This window comes from Cercospora kikuchii (genome assembly GCF_019650295.1).
Source record: "Cercospora kikuchii DNA, contig_00001, whole genome shotgun sequence".
Lineage (NCBI taxonomy): Eukaryota > Fungi > Ascomycota > Dothideomycetes > Mycosphaerellales > Mycosphaerellaceae > Cercospora > Cercospora kikuchii.
Window position 1 is genome coordinate 2,708,584 of NW_025408582.1, and position 20,796 is coordinate 2,729,379.

Below are 20,796 nucleotides of genomic sequence, written 5' to 3' on the forward strand. Positions count from 1 at the left end.
CGTCCGCGTAACGTCTCGCCAGGTGCTCTTCGTCAAAGGAAGGAGCGCATATTGTGTGGCAGATCAAGATTCATTAATGACATGGATTCTGCTCCATAATAAGTGACCCACCAACACCTCTCCTACTTTATATATCACCATCCTACTGCCTTCACCATGGCGAGCGAACCGGGTCTGACCGATTTCCTCCCCATCCCGCACAGTACGGATCCCGACAAGGAGGAAGTGGCGCGATCATTAGCAGACAAACCAACAGCCAGTCACGCTCTGGCCATGGCAGCCCACGACGAGCCGCACAACGAGAAGGGCGCCGCCCAGATCTCGCACGACGACGAAGTCAAAGATCTTGGCTGGCAAGACCACGTCGATAAGATCCCCAACCCCCTCGTGGGCGGCATGCTCAACGAAGAGTTATGGGTCCTCGTCAGACGGTTCAACAAGCAAATGTACCATGTGAAGGAATATCCTTACGCCGTGCCAGGCAATCTGGATCTTAACATTGCTGATGAAGAAGAATTCTCGCCCGATAAATTACGAGCCAATATCGAACGATTGTACATGACCGTGGGAATTGGCCTTATGACTCTCGGAAAGCACATTGCACGTATTAGGTCCTGGCGAGAAACACGAAGAACTTCCTACTTTGCTGCGGCCTACTTCATCGCCTGGACTTTCGATCTACTCGTACCTCTGATCCTAGGATTCATTGTGGTCTTGATCGCCTACCAGCCAAGTCGCTCCATAGTCTTCCCACCAGCTCCCTTGGCGATAGTCGACGCATCTACTGGTGGCGTTCAGAAGCCAAAAGCAGGCGTCCTTGGATCGACGGACTCCGCTACTGGAGCCCCCGAGAAGCACAAGGGCGAAGCCGTGGAAGCCGAAGCTAGTAGCTTCGTCAACGGCATCGCTTCCGTTGCGCTCTCGAGTGTTGCTGGCAAGCATCCGCAGAATGACCCGCCCTCAGTCTCGGAAGGCATTGATAAGACTAACGATAGCATACCTGATCCAACTGCCATGGCCGTCAGTGCCAGCAATGCTCGTGATCAAACAAGCGGCAAAGGCGATGTCACTGCCAAGAACAAGGCAAAGGTGCCGGTCGAGACGGCGATCTGGAACAAGATGCGCCCCGTCATGCACGGCATAGCTGATATCTCTGACACCTGGGAGCGGTTTGGCAATGCCTTGGATCCCACTAAGCCCTTCCCACAGGAGATGTACCGCCTTCGAATCGCTGCGCTTGTCATTCCGCTCTTTGCTGCTTCATTCTTCATTTCCGCATACATGGTCGTGAAAGGCTTGACCTTTGGCGTTGGCTTCGGGTTCTTCGGAGATCCGGTGATTCAGAGAGGGTTGGAGTGGCTTAACAGTCACTTTCCTAAGTGGCAGAAGCTGCTCGAGTTACGCAACACTCTTCTCAAGGGTGTTCCTACAAACGCCCAATTGACCATCACACTGCTACGCGTTGGTGAAGCGAACAAAGCACCGTTACCACCTCCACCACACTCTGGCGACATACCTCCCGATGAGCCTGTAGATTTGACCGAAGACGACCTGCGCGCGGCAGGTGCAGACTGGCCCCTCAATGCTACGGACGAAGAGATTGCTGCTGCTGTTGCGCACGATCCAAACACGGCACACGAGACCACTGGAGGTGATGTCGATACCGCGAAGGAGAAGAAGCATGGCAAAAAGGGATCAAAAGTCCTCAACTTCTTCAAAACTAGCATCAAAGGCGGCGTTGACACTGCTCTTGGCGTCGACCACATCAAAGCCAAAGCGGGCAGCGAGCCGTCTAAACAGAGACTTGGCGTTATACCGGGCAAGAACGAATCCCACGTCTCCGGCCCTATTGAGTTCAAATGCAGATACCATGGCAAGCGTGGCCATGCATATATTGCGACGAAAGCGACAATTCCTTGCGTCGGTTTCAGTTTGGACAAGTCGATCACGGGAGCTGATGGAGCACTGATCGAAGACCTACATCCTGTCTGGACAGTAGCGATCGCGGATATCAAGGAGCTGAAGAAAATCGGTGGGCTGGGATGGAAGTCAAAATTGGTTGTTGGCTGGGCGTTGAACTCGGAGGTTGCCGATGGGTTGGAAATTGTGGATAAGTTGGGTAACAGTTGGATCATTACAGCCATGTTGTTGAGAGACGAGCTCTTCAATCGTCTTATCAGTATGGGTGGACAGAAATGGGAGGCTTGGTGATCAGTTCACGCTTGGCATGCAAATCGACAGAAGGGCGTTTGGGTTGAATACAGGATACTGGAGCCACAGCTGGCTGAGAAGACACACTGGTGGATCATGCGATACAACGATACCCATGAGGGATGAGCATATGGTTACGGAAATACATTGATTTGATCTTTGACGCTTCTCACGATGTGAAACTTGCGTTCACGCTACCCGAGTTGACACTACACAGTAAATTCTTCGAAAAGTCCATTGCAGACAACTGCAACTTTTCCATGCCGAGGAAAAAGCACATCACCGGCAGGCGTGACAGAGGCCATTTCCAGCAATTCTGCATTCTGCCAATCCCTCGGGAGGAAAAAGTGCTTGCGGATTATCGCGTCCGGTCCTTGCGTTTCCGCGAAGGTGAGGTTGACAGAGCAGACCCAGAAGTCCCTGTCCACGAACACGAACGTGCTGCATATGAGTTGCTCTGTGAGGGAGTCCCTGCGGGATGATGAAGTAATAAGTCCCGTGTTGACGAAGCCTAGTGGCATGTAGAGCACTTCAATAAGCCTGCATGGGACCGATTGGACAGGTATTGCTTGTGCAAGTGCTTCGATTTCGAGGTGCATCATCTCTATCAGCAAGCACGCCGTGCGGCGCTTAGAGTGCATCGTGTCTTCATACATATCGATCATGGCCAAGGTGTTGTCAGGCGAGATATACACCTTGTGGACCGTCTGATTGATGTCGCTTGGACCGAAGGGATATGCTTGAGAAGGCCGGTCTGCACTGAACAGCTGTGATATATTGACTTGATCTCCATCGGCGCGGAATGCCTTATATGGCAAGCAAGTCGACTCCAAAGGGCTCTCCAGAGACATTACGGTGACTTGCTCAGCGCCGAATCCTACCGCAAGGGGTTTGTCACTTTGATGCATAATCCATTTGCTCGGATGTGCAGCAGGCACAATAATTGGTGCAACATCTTTAAAGATGAGGTGAACTTCCATGGCGGAGGGCGTCACCACCAATAATGCATCGCCATCGGTATCCAGCAGGATCTGTAGAACCTCTTGCGACTCTGAAAAAGTCCTGACTGTTTCGATGACTTGCGTCCGGTATAATCTGTCGTGCAGGTTGCCAATCTTCCGGATTGTGATGTCGTGCCCAAGGTCGACACTTGCCAACAAGCAAGCCCGCTCGCACCATGATAGGTGCTCAATGCTCATGAAGCCACCTGGTACTTCTGCTACGACTTTTCCGTCGAAGTTCGCGATTGTGATCTTACCACCATCGTCTCCGAAAGCATATAGACTCGCGTCTCTGAGTGTCAGCAGAGCTGTTATTGGGTAAAACTCCTCTTGCTCTCGATGCGATTCTGCGGCCACGGATTGGTCGTCGACTCCACAGCCAAGGTGGGCATCACCTGCCATTTCATCGCCCTCCAACGCGCCAAGAAGACTACTTGGCTCCCAGATGTTGCAATATTGTTCCCGAAGATCGTACACTCTAGCTTCACTTATGTCGAGATCCCGAATTAGCGATGGGTAGTGTATCCGCGCAATTGGTACGAAATGCTCGAAGTTCCAGATTCGTATTGCCCCGTCCTTTGCCCCAGTGACGAAGAACCTGCCATCAGCTGAGCACTTTATCTCATTTCCTCGAAACTTGTGGACAACGAGGTCACGGTGCTGTGGATGCCATTTGAAAACTCCGCCGTCAAAGTACGTGCCAAGAAGGTGACCCGCCAAAGGATTCCAAGCAAACGCACCAGCGTGCGAAGCTCTAGTACGCTGATGTTGAGAAATAGCATTTCTGGGACTGCTACCCCCGTGCCGATCCAGGTACGCCACGAAGCACGGCTCATTCCCTCCGAGAAACCAAACAGCTGGGTTCGCGCCGCGGTACGAAATCGCAATGTACAGTCCATCTGGACTGAACTGAGCATTGTGAGGTGCATTCACTTGGTATGGCTGCGTCGAATCCACGTCTAGGCTTCCCCCGAAACATCTCCACTGAAAGCGCATAGCTGCCAGAGAGCATATGCGCAAAACTCGATCGTCAGAGAATGTCAGGAGCATATCTCCTAGCTGCTTGCTCTGTTGGAAGCAGATCGTCAAAGCTCTCGCGTATTTTGGATTTTCCATGCTACAGATGAGTTCTCCACTCTCAATGTTCCAGATCGTGGTCTTTCTGAGCCCGTAGGTTGCAATTCTTGAGCTAGAGCTATCAGCAGAAAACGCTAAAACTCTGTCCCCATGCGAGAGTCGCTGAGCAAGCTCGCAAGTATTCGCATTATAAATATGCAATGTACCATCTCCTCTCGTCAAGATCGCAAAGTAATGGCCGAGACTGAGAATTGAAGTTGGTGTAGAGTCGCTTGCGACCTCGAACTTGGCAAAGCAATCATCCCATAGTGGGTTGAGGTCACCACGAATCTTGGGCCGCGGCTCCTCTACCGGCAGCGGGTTCTGGCCAGCTTTGCCGAACTGTTGATAGAGTACAGACTCTTTCGGACAAAAGGCAGGCATCAAATTAAACACAGACGTCGGTGACCGGATGATTTGCGATCCGAACGTGCCTACAACATGAACCAGGTCTTGGGCCCATTGCAGCAGGAAGTTTTGATTGTGTCGAATGAGCCCTGACGAGTCAACTTCTGGAGGCGCTTCATTTAAAGCCACCAGGAGCTCTTCCAGCGCTTTGCTTGCTTCAATAATTGCACGCAATTGTCCAGCCTCTGCTAGTAATTTCATCCAGTCCAAAGCTGACCGACTACATAACAGTGCCATCACAGAGTCGAGCGAGCTGTGGTCATCGAATCCCAAGCTCAGCTTAAGATGAAATGGCCAGGAGGATGCAGCATATGGATCGAATGCTCGGGCGCGATTTCCCCGTGCACTATCATCCTTTCGGCCAGAAGTCAGCCGTCGTATGCACCTAGTGAACAGGGTGTGATGAGATTTCTGTACATCGACATGATAATTAAGAGCTGGGTTTGACATCAGGACTTCGCTGACCGAGGCATGCACCATCGTCACATGCCCAGTCTTGTCAACGTTCACGAAGTCGCCGCAATACTCCCGTATGGATCGGCCAATGTCCGTGATCTCGGGATAATTGTCGTCAAGAGCGGCCCTGAGTTCATCGAGATGCAGTAGCCGGCGGGCGCATGAAGCCCAAATGATTATGGTACGACCCAGTTCCCGTGCCTCGGGGCGGCGAAGAAATGTGTCTGCCAGGTGTTCGTCCATACGTTCATATAGTGGCGCAAGACCTTCAGGTACCCGCTGCAATATCTGTTCCGCTTCAAACTCGGTGTGACATTCAACAAGCTCTCCAACAACGAGGTGTGCCCATAAGAAGATCCCATCGGCTTTCTCTAAGACTTCGTTCACTATCCGTTCTTTGAAGCCACTGTCACCCGGCATGAACTCCAGCTGATCTCGAACATACATCTCTATATCCTCGGTGTTATTCTCAAGGGAAAGGGACAGCACATCCAAGGATGTAGTCAGTAGCTTGATCGATGTCTCAATCTCGAGCGTGCGGCGGCTGATCATGAGCAGGCGTATAGGGATGTTGGCGTTCGCAAGTTCTACCAGTAGTCGCTGTAGAAGCTCTCCAGTTTGTTGAAACTCATCTAGACCGTCGACTACAACGTAGAATGGCTCCGATATATCGCATCGCAGCAATGAAGACATAAAGAGCTTCTTCCATAGCAACATGTACCCAGCTTTGCTGACCTCGAAAGATTTTCGAGCAAGCGAAGCAAGTTCAGCTTGATACTCTGGTATAAAGCGGGATAGCTGCCATGCAATAGAAGCCAAGAAATAGCTCAAATTGTTCTTCTCTTGATGACCGGATCGGAAGTAGTAATAGGCGCATTTTTTCGAATTTTCCAAGAGGCTCTCAATTATGTACGTCGCGGTGAAAGACTTGCCGCTGCCAGGTCCGGCAGAACACCACAAGAGCTGGGGCTGAGAGGTAGTGTCGTCGAGGAAACATTTCATGTTCGCCTGATCGAGAACCCATTGACATGACCCTACAGTCCGCTCAACAGAAAGTTCCAATAATGTGTCTTGAGGTGCATCGTATCCATGAAAAAGTCTTTCGACGTCTTCAGCCTGACTGACAAGGCCTTCATGGGAGAGAGATCGTGTTCTCTCTCTGGGCTTGGCGGCATTGTGCACGAAGACCGGCTCCGTGAACGGCCTGTCATCTGGCTTGTACGGTGCAATGAGCTCGGCGGCCTTTCTGTAGCCTTCATCTGCGTGATAGCATCTCTTTACGGGTGTTCTTGCAAGCAAGCTCGGCCGCGGAGAATGTCCATTACGAGTGTCGGCGGCACCTGCACGACTGTCATGTTCGTGATATGTGCACGTTGGGCAGAGCGTTCGTTCTCCGAGGTCCGGGTCGGCCGACCAAGCTCCTGGCTGTCCGTCGAACGAATAGCACTGTAAAATCTCAGGCTCAAGACAAAGTGAGCGAGATGGACGGCTTTCTAGCTGAGAGAAATGTTTCCTGGTGTCAGCGTGATCGTGCTGTTCACGTCGCGGTTTGCGGTCCGAGGCCGGGCCGACGCCGAACTCAAGTGTCGACATGAAGTTCAAGTTCCAGTCGTACAGAAGCTTCGCAGTCTTTACCACAACGTACAACAACCATCGACTTACATCTAAACAAGCCCAATCTCAATAAGAAGACTATCCCAGAATACTGCTCCATACTTCCTGCTCCTTGTGAGGCGTCAAATATGGACATACGGCGCTTGCTCGTACGCCGAGCTGCAACCAATGCGCAAGTTGGGCGCTTCGCACTAAGCGAGTATCGGATCCGTCGATGCCTAACGATATGAGTGTCAGCTGAAGCTTCGCGATGCGGCAAGCTTGAGGCGCAAGGCGTCTGAGCAGCGTCAGATCAGCGCTACCAGTGGATATCAATATTGGCATTCAAGATCTGCTGGCAACTAGCGTAGGTAGGCCTCACGTTTGTCCCGCCGAGCATCCGACTGTGCCACTCCCCGATAGCGGATGGCCATTGGATCTTGCAGCCGCCCATGTACGCCGCCCATGCACAGCTCAGAGTCGATGATGTGCACCACAACAATGAACGAACAGGCATCTGCACCCAATCCCAAAATGTAAGATTGATGACTACCAGACTCTGCGTCATGACTTCTCTCCCAGTGTGTTCTTTGCCTCCAGTCTGAAATACATCCACATTTGAAATGGACACGCACCAAGCCCACGGAACTCTCGATCCACTGAAGAAAGAGATCCGACTTCTGCGAATTGAAGCGGCTTCGCAGCCAGCTGCTGTGCAAGACCTTGATAGTATTATAACATGCTCGCTGGAAACAGTAGCTCTTTGCGACGCCAACCCGTTCTATGCTCTCTCCTACACATGGGGGGAGCCCGAGACTACTGCGCGCATCATTTTAAATGGGCAAGTGATGATCATTAGAATCAACCTCTGGAATTTCCTATCGACACTTCGGACACGCTTCTGTGCACACCCATCAGATACAATCAGAGTATGGGCCGACTATGTCTGTATCAAACAGGGAGATGAAGAAGAGAAGAAGTCTCAGATTAGCATCATGGGCGACATATACAAAGCAGCTGACGCCGTCTATGCATGGCTTGGCGATGTTGATTGCCATGGACACAGCGACGTAGAATGTGTCCAAACTGCAGGCAAGACTCAGGAATGGAACAACAGACGGTGTGGAATGGCTCCCGCGGACGAGTACGAACTCCAGAAAATGGCGGTTAGCAAGTACTGGACGCGACTCTGGATCAAACAAGAAGTCGTTTTGGCAAAGGACATTTGGTTCCTCTACGGCAATTGCGTAGCACATTGGAAGGATTTGCGACTCGCCAGATTTTCAAGGCGAGATAGACCTCGACAGCCACGCGGGGTTCCAAGCCATGCTGGTCCCGGACAGCCCACATCCGAGCTCATGACATCTCTGCTGAATTTGCGGGCTTTGAAAACTCGGAACTTGGGGCTTCCAGAGCTTGTCAGAAGGTTCAAAGATGCCGAGTGCTATGACCCAAGAGATCGGATATATGCCTTGCTATCTCTCGTAGATTCGTCGATCCGGCATCACATCGCTGCTGACTATACGAAAACATTGCTACAGGTACTCCTCGATAATTATCCTTATTGGTCGGGTCAGCCCGTGATGTGGCTACATCAAACCGACCCAGCACGCAGAATACCGATCCTGCAATACCAATCATTCGTGGCCCAGATGTTGATGATACTGGGCCCGAACAAACTGCATTTGATATCGAGCGAGAAGGATTTGGCTGATGACACTACCGTTCAAGCCATCTTCACCACATCTGGCTTGTTGAAAGTTTCCAGCGTCAAGGTCGTCACCTCGACCAGACATAGTACTCCTACACCTGGATTTGAAGCTCAGCAAACAGCGTGGCAAGGATCCGCTTTCGTCCTGGAAGTCGTTGTTGCAACTCCGCTACCAGATGAACCTTATCATCGACGAGCGTTTTTAGTGTATGCGAACGCGAAACTTGCAGAGGGTGACTTGATGGGCAGGATTGGAAATCAGATGTTCTTTCTCCGTCATCAAGGCAACAAAGCTGGCGCTTTAGGAGGCCAGGAGCTTATGCTCCAAGCCGTGGGGACTGAAGCTCTGCCTTTGAAGTCTAGCGATCATCGCAACGTCCAACCGGAAATCGCGTTGTTCAATCAGCATTGTCGTTGGTATAGGTCTCGGCCCGCGACGGCACTTTTCCAGCTGGTTGACACCAGCTGTCACGAGGAACGACAACGTCAGACACCTTTTGCAGTCAGAGGCGGCGTCTCGATCTTGTATAACGCTTCCGCTCTGGTCACTCTGCTAGTTGAATCGAATATGTTTCAAACCGGCGGGCCGCAGCAAGACCAGGAAGAGGAGGATGATCTGCCCCGGACGTGGGCTTCATGGAAGTTTGAAGAAGACAGTCGTGGCTTTGGTTCGTGCCGTACGTGCAAGGTGACTGGACGGCCTTCGAGTGTTGAATACATGAAAGATGAGTGCACCTGCAAGCGGAGTGCGCAACAGTCGCGATATGAGCTTTAGACCTTGCAAGTATTCCGATGAACGTGCCTTCACCCTGAGTTTGCTGCCATGTATGCACGTTCGAGGTCCCTTCTTGGGGGCTTTCCTGAACCGAACTTGATGTCAAGCCACAATTGTACCTCACTGCGCAAAGATGATAGTCATTGACTCGGCGTGCGCGTGAGGTCAACGTTTTCGAATCCTTGATGCATCGTTCGGGCCGGGGGTGGTCAGCCAGTAGAGGGGAAGAAGCATCACGATTTGTATGAATCATTGATCTCGAGCTACACAGCTTCGAGATAGCTTTGTGGACTTGCACCAAAGTCATACTATACCAGCTGGCAGATCTACTTGCCGAGTTCGGCCACGCATAAGCGGTGGTGCATGACGAGCAAAGTCCTCTGCACCCGACTCCACGTCGATTGTGATTGCCCGCGATATAGTCGGACTGCGGTCTTCAGGCGTCCGAAAAGTCACATGAGCACTTTCAACCACTCCTTGTGACTGGTCTGGTGTAATTGCAGTACATTGCACCACATCGCAGATCGGCCGACCTTCTGACCCGTTTGCGCTCCAGCCTCCTTCATCCTTATCTTCTTGCTTCTGAGGCCAGAGGATGTCTTTATTAATGACAGCTCTGATCATCATGACGAAGACAACGATCCATGCAATAATGACCAAGATAGCCATCGCGCAGCCGAGGATTCGGATAGGCCGATTGTCGAGTGCTAGCGCGATGTAGAAAGTCGCCGTTGTGAGCGCAGTCTGCGGAAAGACATATGAATAGAATGTCATAGCAAATGTCATTCGACCGCGTTGGATGCAATTCCAATGTGCTCCAACGGAGACGATGAAGAACCAGAATGCTAGGCCCCACAGCCAGAGGCCGAACCAGACTGAGGCGATCTTGCTGACTTGGCCTGCGAGCTCGCCATGACCGGGTAGCAGGAAATCTTGATCGACCACGCGGGGTAGGATATCGCCCATGCCGACGACGCCACTGATGGTAAAGCCGCTGGGTCCTACACTGACAAACATGCCAGGTCGCAGATTCTCTGCAGGCAGCTTTTGCGTCATGAGTCGATAGATGAAGGCAGCGTAGATCATCAGGCTGAGGAGGAATCCAATGCCTTGAAACACGAAGCCACCGACGATGACATTCACTGCCCATTCCGGACGGGACATTTCAGATAGATGCTCGGCCAGCCCTGCGGCATGAGGCCCAATGACTAGCAATGGGTAGCAGGGGAAGATCCAGACAGGCGTCATTTGTGCGACTGTGAATGTCTGAGTAGACCATCTGTATTGTATGGTCAGTACTGCCATTGATAAAAGATGTGTTATCGAGAAGTGAACAATCAATCGACACACTTACAGGATCAAATAAATCCCACAGCTTCCGCAGACCGCCAATCCGCAATAGATCCAGAAGAATACATACATAGTCGACAGCAACCAAAGTCCGGCGACTTTCTCCTGTGTCAGACCATATTGTGAAACATTCATCAGGATTGTGCCGATACTGATGATGCTCGCCGGTATGAATAAACTTTCGGTCGGATGCAAAATGGAATGCTTGAACGTGTCTCGATGATAGTAGAATCTCAGCGAGATCATGATCACATTGAACAGGAAGAGGACAATGTTCAAGATGAAGAAGATACAGCCAATGGCATAGAGGCCAGGGAATCGGTAGGGTACTCTATAGAGGACGTTGGCGATACCGCCCGTGGCCATCTGAGGTGCTCACTTAGCATATCGACTCTTGAAAAGAAGTCGCATTCTTGGGAAGAGCGAGTGGTAATTTCTTACTGTCATCGTGAACCATCCCCACGTGAAATGTCTGATCCTCTGCTTGAAGTGCAAATCGTGCACATGTTCGATGACCTCGGACCGAAGCCGACTGACACTGTGATTACTCCAGTGGCGAAAATGATGCGGTCTTCGCGGCGTGCCTGGTGGTCGAAGGTGGTCGTCTTGTGTGCGTCGTTGCTCTGCGAACGGATATAGATGATGGTCAGGCGCTAGTCCCGTCGTGGGAGTCGTAGTCGCAGATTGTGTTGTTCGTCCTCTCTCGGGTGAAGTGTCGGGTGACTTCTCCGTCACGGCGTTGTCGTCAGAGCTGGTGGAGAAATGCATGACTGCTTCTTCCGCCAAGCAAGAGTTTTCTTTCTGCGTCGAAGCGGCCAATTTTCAGCTCGCGTCGTTTTCAGCCGCCGACCGGCCGACATTGAAGCTCACACGACAGAAAAAAACTAAAGATGAAGTGAGGCAGGCGGAAAGAGAAGTCGAAGTCGGGCTAGCCTTGGCGGAGTAGACTAAGACATTCTTCGTCGGATCAATTGTGCCGGATAAGGTTCAAGACTTCTGGAGCTGTTGGCAGCTGGAAAACCTGTAGTTAGACGTACGTGGCTACGGATTTGCCAGCGTATCGGTAGACTAAAGCTCAATAGGATATCGCAACATTGATGCCAACGCCATCTCCCACGCCCACTGTTTCGGTTGAGTAGAAATTTCGTCGTGAAACAAACCAGCATCGGCTGATGCACAAGCTCAGTTTGTCCCGCCATCGAACAGGCAAGCAATTGATGAAGTACCTTTCATCCTGGCGAAACTCGTCCGATTGGGGGGAGCATGAGCAGTACACATAAAAACCAACGATCGTGTCCGAGACGCCATCGATATTCACCCCCATTGGTTACCCATACCCTGTACCACGCTGTCCGCACGCGGTGTGTCCCTCCCCTTCTGCACCTCGCGAAGCATATTCCAAACATCAAGCTTCCTCGCCCACATCTGGTCCTCTGCCACGAGGACAGTGCCATTCGAAGAGAATTGTCTGACTTCAAACTCAGCTGCTGTGCCCCAGATAACGCCACCACCATTTCTTTCTCCCTTCAAGAACTTCGAGAATGCCCGGGTGAAGATCAAGACATCATGTTTGTCCTTCTTGCTGAAGCCGACTCTCCACCCGGAATAAAACCATATCGGAATGTCCATGACGTGTGAGATTCCCAGTCCGGGACTGATCCATTCATCCAGAGCCTTTGGTCGCCATGCGATGTGGTACCGCATCACATCCTGCGTCGACATGCCTCCGTAGAACAAGCACTGCGCAAAACCTCGAACAGGCGCGTGACACTGTACATCCGCCATGATGTCGCAGTACACCGAATTCCAATCTGTAATGTCCCTCGCATACTTCTTGATCAGCTCGTCACAAATGTCTCGTGGGTAGTGAGTCTTGAGTTTTGACATGAGCGCCTCACGAGACGAAATCCCTCTCGAAGGTCTGCTCGTAGCTATTCCTGCTCTTCCAGCATGTTCATAGTATGAGCGCTCACTGCAAGTGTCTCCAATGACCACTTGAGCATTTCGCTGCTTCAGCCTCCTGCCAAGCTCGCCGTTCCAGATTGACTGCATGAGCCATGCGGGGACGAAGCCGTCTTTGCCGTCTGTCACTGGTAGGAAGTCTAGCTCGAGTGTGCGTACGACAGTGAGTAATCTCTCGGCTGACACTTCACGAAGTATCCGGACCTTCTCCTTGCTCGGTAAATTCGTATCAATCATGAGCTGGTGACAAATCTCATCGAATTGTCGCGTAGGTCTGTAGGAGTTTGCAGGATCGGGCTGAATGCTTATGGCGCTGCTGTAGAGGAATGCGCGCTTGATGATGCGGTTCTCGGGAGACTGAAAGGCATCGTAATGCAGTTGCAGGGCTGTGATTAAGCCTGAGCCTCCGGCAGTAATGTTGTTCGGGTTGCCTCCGAACAAGTGGATATGATCATACGTCCATTGTAGTGCCGTTCGAAGATCCCAAAGACCATAGTTGCCAGCAGACTCACTCACACGCGTTCGTAGGTCCATTCCATCTTTCATGAGGTCTTCACTGGAGAGGTATCCAAGTACACCAACGCGCGAGTTGGCTGATACCAGAACTCTGGGATCTTCTCGGTGTTCTCGGAATATGTCGATCGGATCGAAATAGTTTTGTTGCATGCCGTCGCCGCACTGTGTCCCGGAGACGGCTAAAGAGGAGCTCGTTAGCAGATATTTTGCAGCGACTGAGGCTATCTTACGAAAGTTGAACTGCACTGGCCAGCCTTCAGATGGCATCGGCACTCCTGCGGGCACCCATATATTCAAGTATAGGCAGTCTTCATGCATGAGATTCTCGACCACGTCTTCCCACTCCGATGTGTCTACAGCAGCATATTCGCCCTGCAATTGAGGGCAGATATTCCCGAACGTACGATAGTCCCTAGGCTGACTGTTCGCGTCTGAGAAGACCCAATCCGGAGGTAGGGGCTCCGGTTTTCGCCATCGTCGCACTCCTGTCGGCGGAAGTGCATATCGTATTCGTGCGTAGAGTCGGTATATTGGCAGGTATGTTTTGGTATCGCAGACTTCTGTACCAATGAGCGCGCCTCTGCTTGTCTCAAGAATGGTATCTTTCTTCGTGGACTTCGTTGCGCCTATCGTTTTCTTCTTGTTCGAGCCAATATGTGTGAATGACTTCATGGTGCGCAGCATGGTGGTTGCCGTGATGCGCGGAGCTGTATGTTAGTGGCAGTACGCATATTTTGTGGCTATGAAGTCGACATGGGATGTGTCACTGTTCCAACAGTGCGACGCGGGATACATCATTGTTGGCTTCGAATTTGTAGCCTGGGCGCGTTTCGCGATCGCAAGTCCAGGGGATTGTGCGCGAACATGGTGATGCTTGAAACTTTATCGTTGCGAGACCTAAAAATTGGACCCGAATACATCCATGATCCCTAAGCAGGTTCGTGCGAGCGCCAACATTAGATCCGGGACAACACTTCTCTGCTTGCTGTGGTCGAGTTCGTTCGCTTGCGAAGCCGACATGTGGTCCGGTCACGAACAACAAGGTGTTCTTTAAGAGGGATGGGTTGCATTGCGCCTCTCAAGCGCCGAGCAGTCAGCGTGTCCTAGGAGCAAGGAACCCGACCAGCTTGAAGTGCCTGCATTGTTGTGCTGGAGTTGCTGTTGGCCGAACAAACGCGAACGGACCTGCTCTCCAAGCACGACCGAATTGATACATCGCACCTTGGAGCCACGCTCTCTTCGCAGCTGAACGGGCTTGGTACGGATTGCCAATCGCGCATGAAAAATCAATAATAACTTTATCGACAACGGAATAGTAGTAAGGATACCGTTCAATCGCTTTGACGATTAGTGCCGCCGGCGGACTGCTAATGTAGCAAGGAGAACGTGGCAATGTGTGGTTCGTGAATTGCTGTAGCCACTCAGAATGCTGTGCGATTCCATCGAATCCAACCGTTCGCCCGTTACGCGTGACATGTTCGCTCCAATGAGCCAGTCAATTGAATTGACTCCCAGGACAGTCTGGACGCCTGAATTCAGCTGTCCTGATCGAACGCAAGTCCAGCATGCTGGCGAGCTCGGCGGCCTTGCCAAGTGTTGTGAGTACAAAGCGTCCAGAGTACCAACCGGAAGGCTACGAGGAAGATCAGCACATCTTCTAAAGTAACGTTAGAGGCCAAGTCGAGAGCGGACGTCTTGTGTGGTGGCACTCTAAGAGAGTTTCAGTTCAACCAGGGATGAGCTCGATCGGCTTCGCGCCGCGACGCTGTCACTGCCGCACCGCCGCACCGCCGCGTCGTGGTCACTTCACGTTACATCTCTGGCTCGGAAAGAACCACGGTTGGTCGCTATTGGCCAACATCACATCACTTCACTTCACTTGCCTCCATCTGGTCATCAGCATGTTGCTGTCAGCAGAGCTTTCGCTCAACAGCATGCAGGCCATAAATGACGCTCGTACTGCTCTCCTGGCGTCCAGCAGTCCCGATTCCGCTTGACGACTCTCCGCCCTCGGCCACCCGTCACGTTCGTCTGGTCGTGTTGAGCGTTGTGGGAAGTCCTGATGGGACAAGAGATGGGTATTATGTGCACTAGACGAAGTCGATATGCAGCAAGTGGACGCTGGTCATGCAGCAAGAATGAAGGAAGAAGAGCTGTGTCCCGTTTCTTGGCAGGTCTTTCTCGGAAGACGCGCAGGCGCACCATGCGAGGGAACCGTGAACAGCAATATCGTACCACGACGCGAAACAAGATGACTTCGTTTGCCCGCTGGGAGATTTTGAATGCATCCTCGACTTGTCCTTCATGAGTGTGGGAGGCCGAACAGTCCGCGAGAATGACAAAGGCCAGTATCTGACGCCAAGGGGAGACACGCGCGCGGCGGTCACACAGTTCTTAACAAGTTCTTGATGCAAATTGAGAGCTTGTCGAGTTTGTCGAGCTGCCATGCGGATCACAACGTGTGGTAGCAGAAGCATGTTACGCTCACTAGCATGAGTTGACTCGGTCATCGTGACTTTGCTGCGCTCGAGTGTATACAACCCGGGTCTCTCGCCATACTTCTGTTCCGGCCGCAGAATTCAGCCCTGCTGATGTATTCTCTTGCCCCTTGCATGCTCATTGAGGAGGGTTTAGGAGATAAATTGCTCAGATTCAAAGAGTCCTTTCTGGGTGACCTCGACACCACAGTCGGAGCTGTAGGTCCTGCGACATGTGACATGCGGCGAATATTGCCTAGATCAGACAAGCCTCTTACCACTCAGCTCAGATTTGAGTTTCTCAAGATGTCGCGGCGCCGGATGCCCGTAGTCTTGAGCCAGGCCCGGGAGCGACCTTTTGCCTGGAGCCGCCCAAAGGACCTGGCGGCTTTTGATGACCTCAAAACACACATCCAGCACCGTCGCTCGCTTGCGACAGTACGCCACAATCCGGGGCGATTTCCACGCTGGCAGTGCTCCATGTGCCAGCTCACCTCCACTTTGTGGTTGCACTACTGCCGTCCGTTTTGGTTGCATGCAAAACCGACCTGGTCGGATTATGCATGCAGTCGCGTGGCTGCTGATCACAGCCGCTCGTCGGCACGCCAGAACCAGAAATTCTAGAGCCGCCAGGCGTCTCCGCGATATGTCCCGCTTCCTATGCTTCGGAAGCGGACTCGCTGCCAAGTAGTGCACACTGCGTGGTCAGTGATGACTCTGGCACGTATGCAATTCGTCGCCCGAGTACAGAAGCTTCTGGCTAAGGGCAATGGCGGAGCTCTGGAGCATGGGTGTCGAGGTTGCGGCAGCAGGGCATCGGTGGACTAAGTACAAGCGCGCAGAGCTTCACCCGTCAGTCTGCGCTTTTCCTTTATCACCTTCATCGGCCTTCGCCTTTCCTGGCCTCAACTTCCTCCAGTCTCACCTCCGAACGGAATTCACTGTGTTGCTGAGCAGCCTAACAAAGACATCTCCCGCCTGAGCGCGTCACGAGATTGGATAGGGAAGGACAGCCGGCTCATCTTGACATCGGGTCTCACTCGATCGTAGCCGGCCTCAACTTCGTTGACAATTTCGGCGCCGTAACCATGTGCGACCGTGGGCCTCAGCGGCCTTCCTCCACCAAACGATGCGACTTCGTAAGCGAGAATCAAGCTGAGCTGCTCGAGACGAAGGCAAATACCACTAGGAAGTGTCCCATCCTGGCCATAGAGTCGGAAGTCGAACGCAGAAGCACGTTGGGAAGCATTCACTCTGTCGGCGGCGACGAAGAAGATATTCGCTTAAGTCGCGACGATCGTACCGACAGTGGCATAGATGTGTCGTGTCTGGAACCACCACTTCCGCGGCTTCGCGGGAATCACGGTTGCATCGCCTTGCTAAAATCCTCGGCCAATGGCGCACGACATATGGCAAACAACGAATTGATTTCGGATAAGCTGGTGCAGGAATGGATATCTGCTTTGCTGCTGCCCTTCGAGAAATTGAACTTCTCCAGGCCAGTGGCCCAGTGCCAAAAAGTGCAAGCCACCACGGCATCTTGCACTGCATTGCCCGGGGAACCCACTAGACAGCTACCTCGGCAACCTCAGGATCACATCACTGTCAACGTAGGTAGCAGTCGCAGGCATGAAGGGTCAAGTGGTCGATACCCAAATTCATCTGATCGAGACAATCATGCTCCGCCGGATGGCAACAGTGGTCGAGAGCACGAGCCCGATGGCAATCCAGAACCGTCTGATTCGAATGAGGACGTTGCCGATGGTTTCCCTTGCGTTTACCATATAATTGGCTCTGATGGCTCTGGTGATCCAACGCCCGGATGTAAAGGGCGTCGTCAGTACACTTCTCAGCTGCGGTCAGTACCAGATGTTCTATTTGTTGCTCGTGTTAAGAGACTAAACTCTGCAAAGGCAACATCACTTCCACAGTAGCCATCCCACTGGACCTTTTGGTTGCTGTTCGAGGTGCTTCGAAGCCGGGCGCTGGGTTCCGGCACATGGCGGGCGGCAAGAATGGCATCGCTTCTCTAACAAAGCTGAGGTCATCGAACACGAGAAGACGTGCATCAGGGACATATGCATTGAAGAGACGTGTCACAACTACGACCAAGTCCCGTCGGCTCCTACCCCGTGTGCGCATGGCACGAGAGTTACCCAACAACAAATCTGGAGAATGTGGTATCGTCGGGCTCACCACTTAACTCGCGACCAAGCGGTGCTCGCGTTGGGAAGTTTCATGCCAGCAGCGTCCATTTCGCGACAACTGCGTCCCCCTTCTGCCGCGGGTCTCGCAAGATCACAGTCATCGCCGGGGCATACCGTGCAAGGAGTTACTGCAAGCACGACACCAACGCATCTGCTGGACGCAGGCCACCCCGTGGGCGCCGCGAGCGGCTCGGCATCGCAAGCTCCCACGCCTCCACTATTGGCAGTTAGCTCAACCACTAGTGCGCTGGCGCGGCTTGCAATGGGACTGTTGCAACAATTGCAAGTGAATCCTCGCGAGCCAGGTCCATTCTTCCGCGAGACATATGAGAATATACTAAGGTCTTCGCAACGGCTTCAGAACAACCCGAATCTAAGCACAATGCACGCTGAGCCACTCGAACGTTTGCGCAACCTAGTCGAAGAATGCTGGCGGCTCTTGACGATGCCTTTGCAGCGGACACCTGAAGCATGGTGGGATTTATTGCTTCCTGCTTACATGACTTTGGGAGTCAGGCTACCACCGCAACTACCAGCGTCTTGGTACCATCGAGCAGTTCCGCCGTCATCGACATCGTCGGACTTCAATGACATGGGAACAGTCTTTGGCTCAAGCATGGAACCCGCCACGCAACAGCAACAACAACAGCAACTATACAGCCACGACCAACAACAAACTCCGGCTTCTGGTATGACGGTGACGGGAGACCCTACTGGCAATCTTTCCATTCCGACGAACACTTTCTTTGGCTCAGAACATGCAGCACAAGCCTCCACTTCTCACTCCGGGGCTTTACCAGACCTTGCGATTGACGACGAAGTGCGGCGCTACATGGACCTATCCCACCAACCTTGGAACCCCGTTGAAATGCCGTACTCTCGCGGCAATCCCTCAAATGCGATGCACAACCTGCCTCCCGATGAGCAGAATCCATCGCTCACGACACAAAACAACTTTGCGTTCCCGAGTGCACATGTGTACCTCCATCCTAACCGGGCCTATGTGTCCGGGAGATCAGTGCCGACAGAGGGAGATGGTGCGAGTCAGCCAGACTCTGGGGTCTATTCTGCTACGCAATCGTTTTCATTTCGCTCGGAAGAGGGAGAGAATGGCAAGGGTAAACAGCCTGCGCATGATGGCGCAGGAGAGTCGATGACTACAGGTGTGTGGCATTGAGGAGGAGAGTTGTGATGCGGTAGAGATTTCGGTGCTCAGAGTGTTTGATGAATGTGATGACGATCGTGACGAAGGATGATTTATGAACATCGATTAGCGATTTGTTGTCTGAGGCCATAGTGCTCGGATTTGGAAGTTTTCTTAAGCGTACAATTGCAAAATGCATCATGGTCAGTGAGCTGGGTGAAGAAATAGCACAGATGTGACGAGGCACAATTCTCTCTCTCGTCGCCAATGCAGCGAGGTAATCCATTTGCTCTTAACTACCTGCCTATCCTTCCTCGTCCTCTTCTTCGTCACTCCCTTGCCCATGCCCCTCTTCATCATCCTCCATCTCATCCTCACTTCCGCCAGGCCCGAGATACTGATCGTCCGCATCATCATCCCACTCGTCGTCATCCATCTCCTCATCCTCATCACTGTCCTCCACCTCCTCGCCATTCGCTTTCCTCGCAGCCTTCTCGGCCTTCTTCTTCTCCACATTCGCCTTTTGCTCCGCTTTTCTTCTCTCCTTCTCCTCTCTCTTCAGTTGATGTTTCTTCTCCATCTCTTTGACTTCCGCCTCGGATTTGTGAATGTACTCATGCCACATAACCTTTCCTCCGCAAAGGCCTTCTTCAACCTTCGTCAGGCGGATTCTCATGCGAGGACCCAATTCATAAAGCTTGATACCCTTCTTTTCCACGCTCTCTTTCAGTTGCGAAGCTGCTGATCCGGCCTGCTGTGTCCCGTTTGCGCCTGTAGCCTTCTTTGCATGTTTCGAGATCTTGCGTTGCTTGGTTGTGGTAATCTCAACTTCTGCGTCTGTTTCTGCTTCGCTTTCGCTGCCGCTTGTGAAGCCATCTGCTGCATTCGGGTCGAGGAGGTAGTCTGCTACATCGTTGAGTTTGCCCAGGTTTGGCAGTGCTCGTTTGCGTTTTTGGCCGTGAGACAGTTTCTCGGCGGCGTCTAATCGGCGAAGAGGTTTTGGCACGGACTTTGCAGTGCGAGTCTCAATAGCGTAGTGTCGGACATTGAGAACGTATGGAGGAGAATCGTCGTCGGCGGAGGAGCTTTTGGGCACGCGGTCGAGTAGGAGAACGCGCTTGATACCGTTCAAAGGTGTCCGAGTAGGGTTGACAGGAGGAAAGAGTCCTTGGAACATCTGTTGTACTAGGTCTTCCAACTGTTTCGTCTTTGCTTTCTCCTTCTCGTTCACGCCTTGTAGGTCCTTGGTAATGAAGTTGTTCATAACAAGCAGAGGTGCTGTCAAGTACTCTTGACCTCCACTCCTCGGTCTCTTCATGCTTTGGTAGATGTCCTTGCACAAGCTGTACTTCTCCACACGGAAGTGCAATGTAGGCCCTCGAGGAGTATACGCCAGTCGCAGATTTGTGTTCCCGCTGTCGCTTTTGCTGAAGAGCATGAGATTTGTGACGCCTAGCGGCCCGGCCATAGCGGTGTAATCGCGCAGCTTATTCGATCTCCGCTCTTTCAATCTCGACGCTGTATCCGGTCCCATCATATTTCGCACATCTTTCACCAACTGGCCGACACTGTGCCCGACCTCGCTCGCGCCGACTCGGATCACCATTGATTTGGGCGTTCGACTGGTGGGCTTCGCGACGCCCTGTGGCCCCTTCGCCCCAGGAAGGCCGCCCTTCGCCGCTCCAACATGGGTATACTTCTTTGTTCGTCGTTTCGCCATGGTGTGAGAGGATATTTTCTGTCGAGGACGAAGAGCATTTGTCGCATCTTGAATTTCTCGATTAAGGTTGACGCTAGTGAAGCTTGGACCACAGATTGGCGGACTTAGAACTTGTCTCCGACAAAAAGTTCTCGACGACAACCACCACC

General features: G+C 52.3%; 7 protein-coding genes across 7 annotated transcripts; 3 read left to right on the plus strand and 4 right to left on the minus strand.

Moving 5' to 3' along the window:
- Nucleotides 1-156: 156 nt before the first annotated feature.
- On the plus strand, nucleotides 157-2,211 carry CKM354_000102700 (uncharacterized protein; the record flags this gene model as incomplete). Its single annotated transcript, XM_044796136.1, has 1 exon — nucleotides 157-2,211. One exon carries the CDS (start codon nucleotides 157-159, stop codon nucleotides 2,209-2,211), a length of 2,055 nt encoding a protein of 684 aa, XP_044652071.1.
- A 209-nt stretch (nucleotides 2,212-2,420) lies between these two features.
- On the minus strand, nucleotides 2,421-6,785 carry CKM354_000102800 (uncharacterized protein; the record flags this gene model as incomplete). Its single annotated transcript, XM_044796137.1, has 1 exon — nucleotides 2,421-6,785. One exon carries the CDS (start codon nucleotides 6,783-6,785, stop codon nucleotides 2,421-2,423), a length of 4,365 nt encoding a protein of 1,454 aa, XP_044652072.1.
- Nucleotides 6,786-7,408: 623 nt separating this feature from the next.
- Nucleotides 7,409-9,271, plus strand: CKM354_000102900 (uncharacterized protein; the record flags this gene model as incomplete). The annotated part of the gene is made up of 1 exon (XM_044796138.1): nucleotides 7,409-9,271. One exon carries the CDS (start codon nucleotides 7,409-7,411, stop codon nucleotides 9,269-9,271), a length of 1,863 nt encoding a protein of 620 aa, XP_044652073.1.
- A 303-nt stretch (nucleotides 9,272-9,574) lies between these two features.
- On the minus strand, nucleotides 9,575-11,389 carry CKM354_000103000 (uncharacterized protein; the record flags this gene model as incomplete). Its single annotated transcript, XM_044796139.1, has 3 exons — nucleotides 9,575-10,550; nucleotides 10,626-10,987; nucleotides 11,063-11,389. The coding sequence occupies 3 exons, from the start codon at nucleotides 11,387-11,389 to the stop codon at nucleotides 9,575-9,577; spliced, it is 1,665 nt and encodes a 554-aa protein (XP_044652074.1).
- Nucleotides 11,390-11,935: 546 nt separating this feature from the next.
- Nucleotides 11,936-13,783, minus strand: CKM354_000103100 (uncharacterized protein; the record flags this gene model as incomplete). Its single annotated transcript, XM_044796140.1, has 2 exons — nucleotides 11,936-13,278; nucleotides 13,330-13,783. 2 exons carry the CDS (start codon nucleotides 13,781-13,783, stop codon nucleotides 11,936-11,938), a joined length of 1,797 nt encoding a protein of 598 aa, XP_044652075.1.
- Nucleotides 13,784-16,664: 2,881 nt separating this feature from the next.
- Nucleotides 16,665-18,960, plus strand: CKM354_000103200 (uncharacterized protein; the record flags this gene model as incomplete). Its single annotated transcript, XM_044796141.1, has 2 exons — nucleotides 16,665-17,434; nucleotides 17,490-18,960. The coding sequence occupies 2 exons, from the start codon at nucleotides 16,665-16,667 to the stop codon at nucleotides 18,958-18,960; spliced, it is 2,241 nt and encodes a 746-aa protein (XP_044652076.1).
- Nucleotides 18,961-19,231: 271 nt separating this feature from the next.
- CKM354_000103300 (uncharacterized protein) lies at nucleotides 19,232-20,647 on the minus strand (the record flags this gene model as incomplete). Its single annotated transcript, XM_044796142.1, has 1 exon — nucleotides 19,232-20,647. One exon carries the CDS (start codon nucleotides 20,645-20,647, stop codon nucleotides 19,232-19,234), a length of 1,416 nt encoding a protein of 471 aa, XP_044652077.1.
- Between the last annotated feature and the right edge of the window lie 149 nt (nucleotides 20,648-20,796).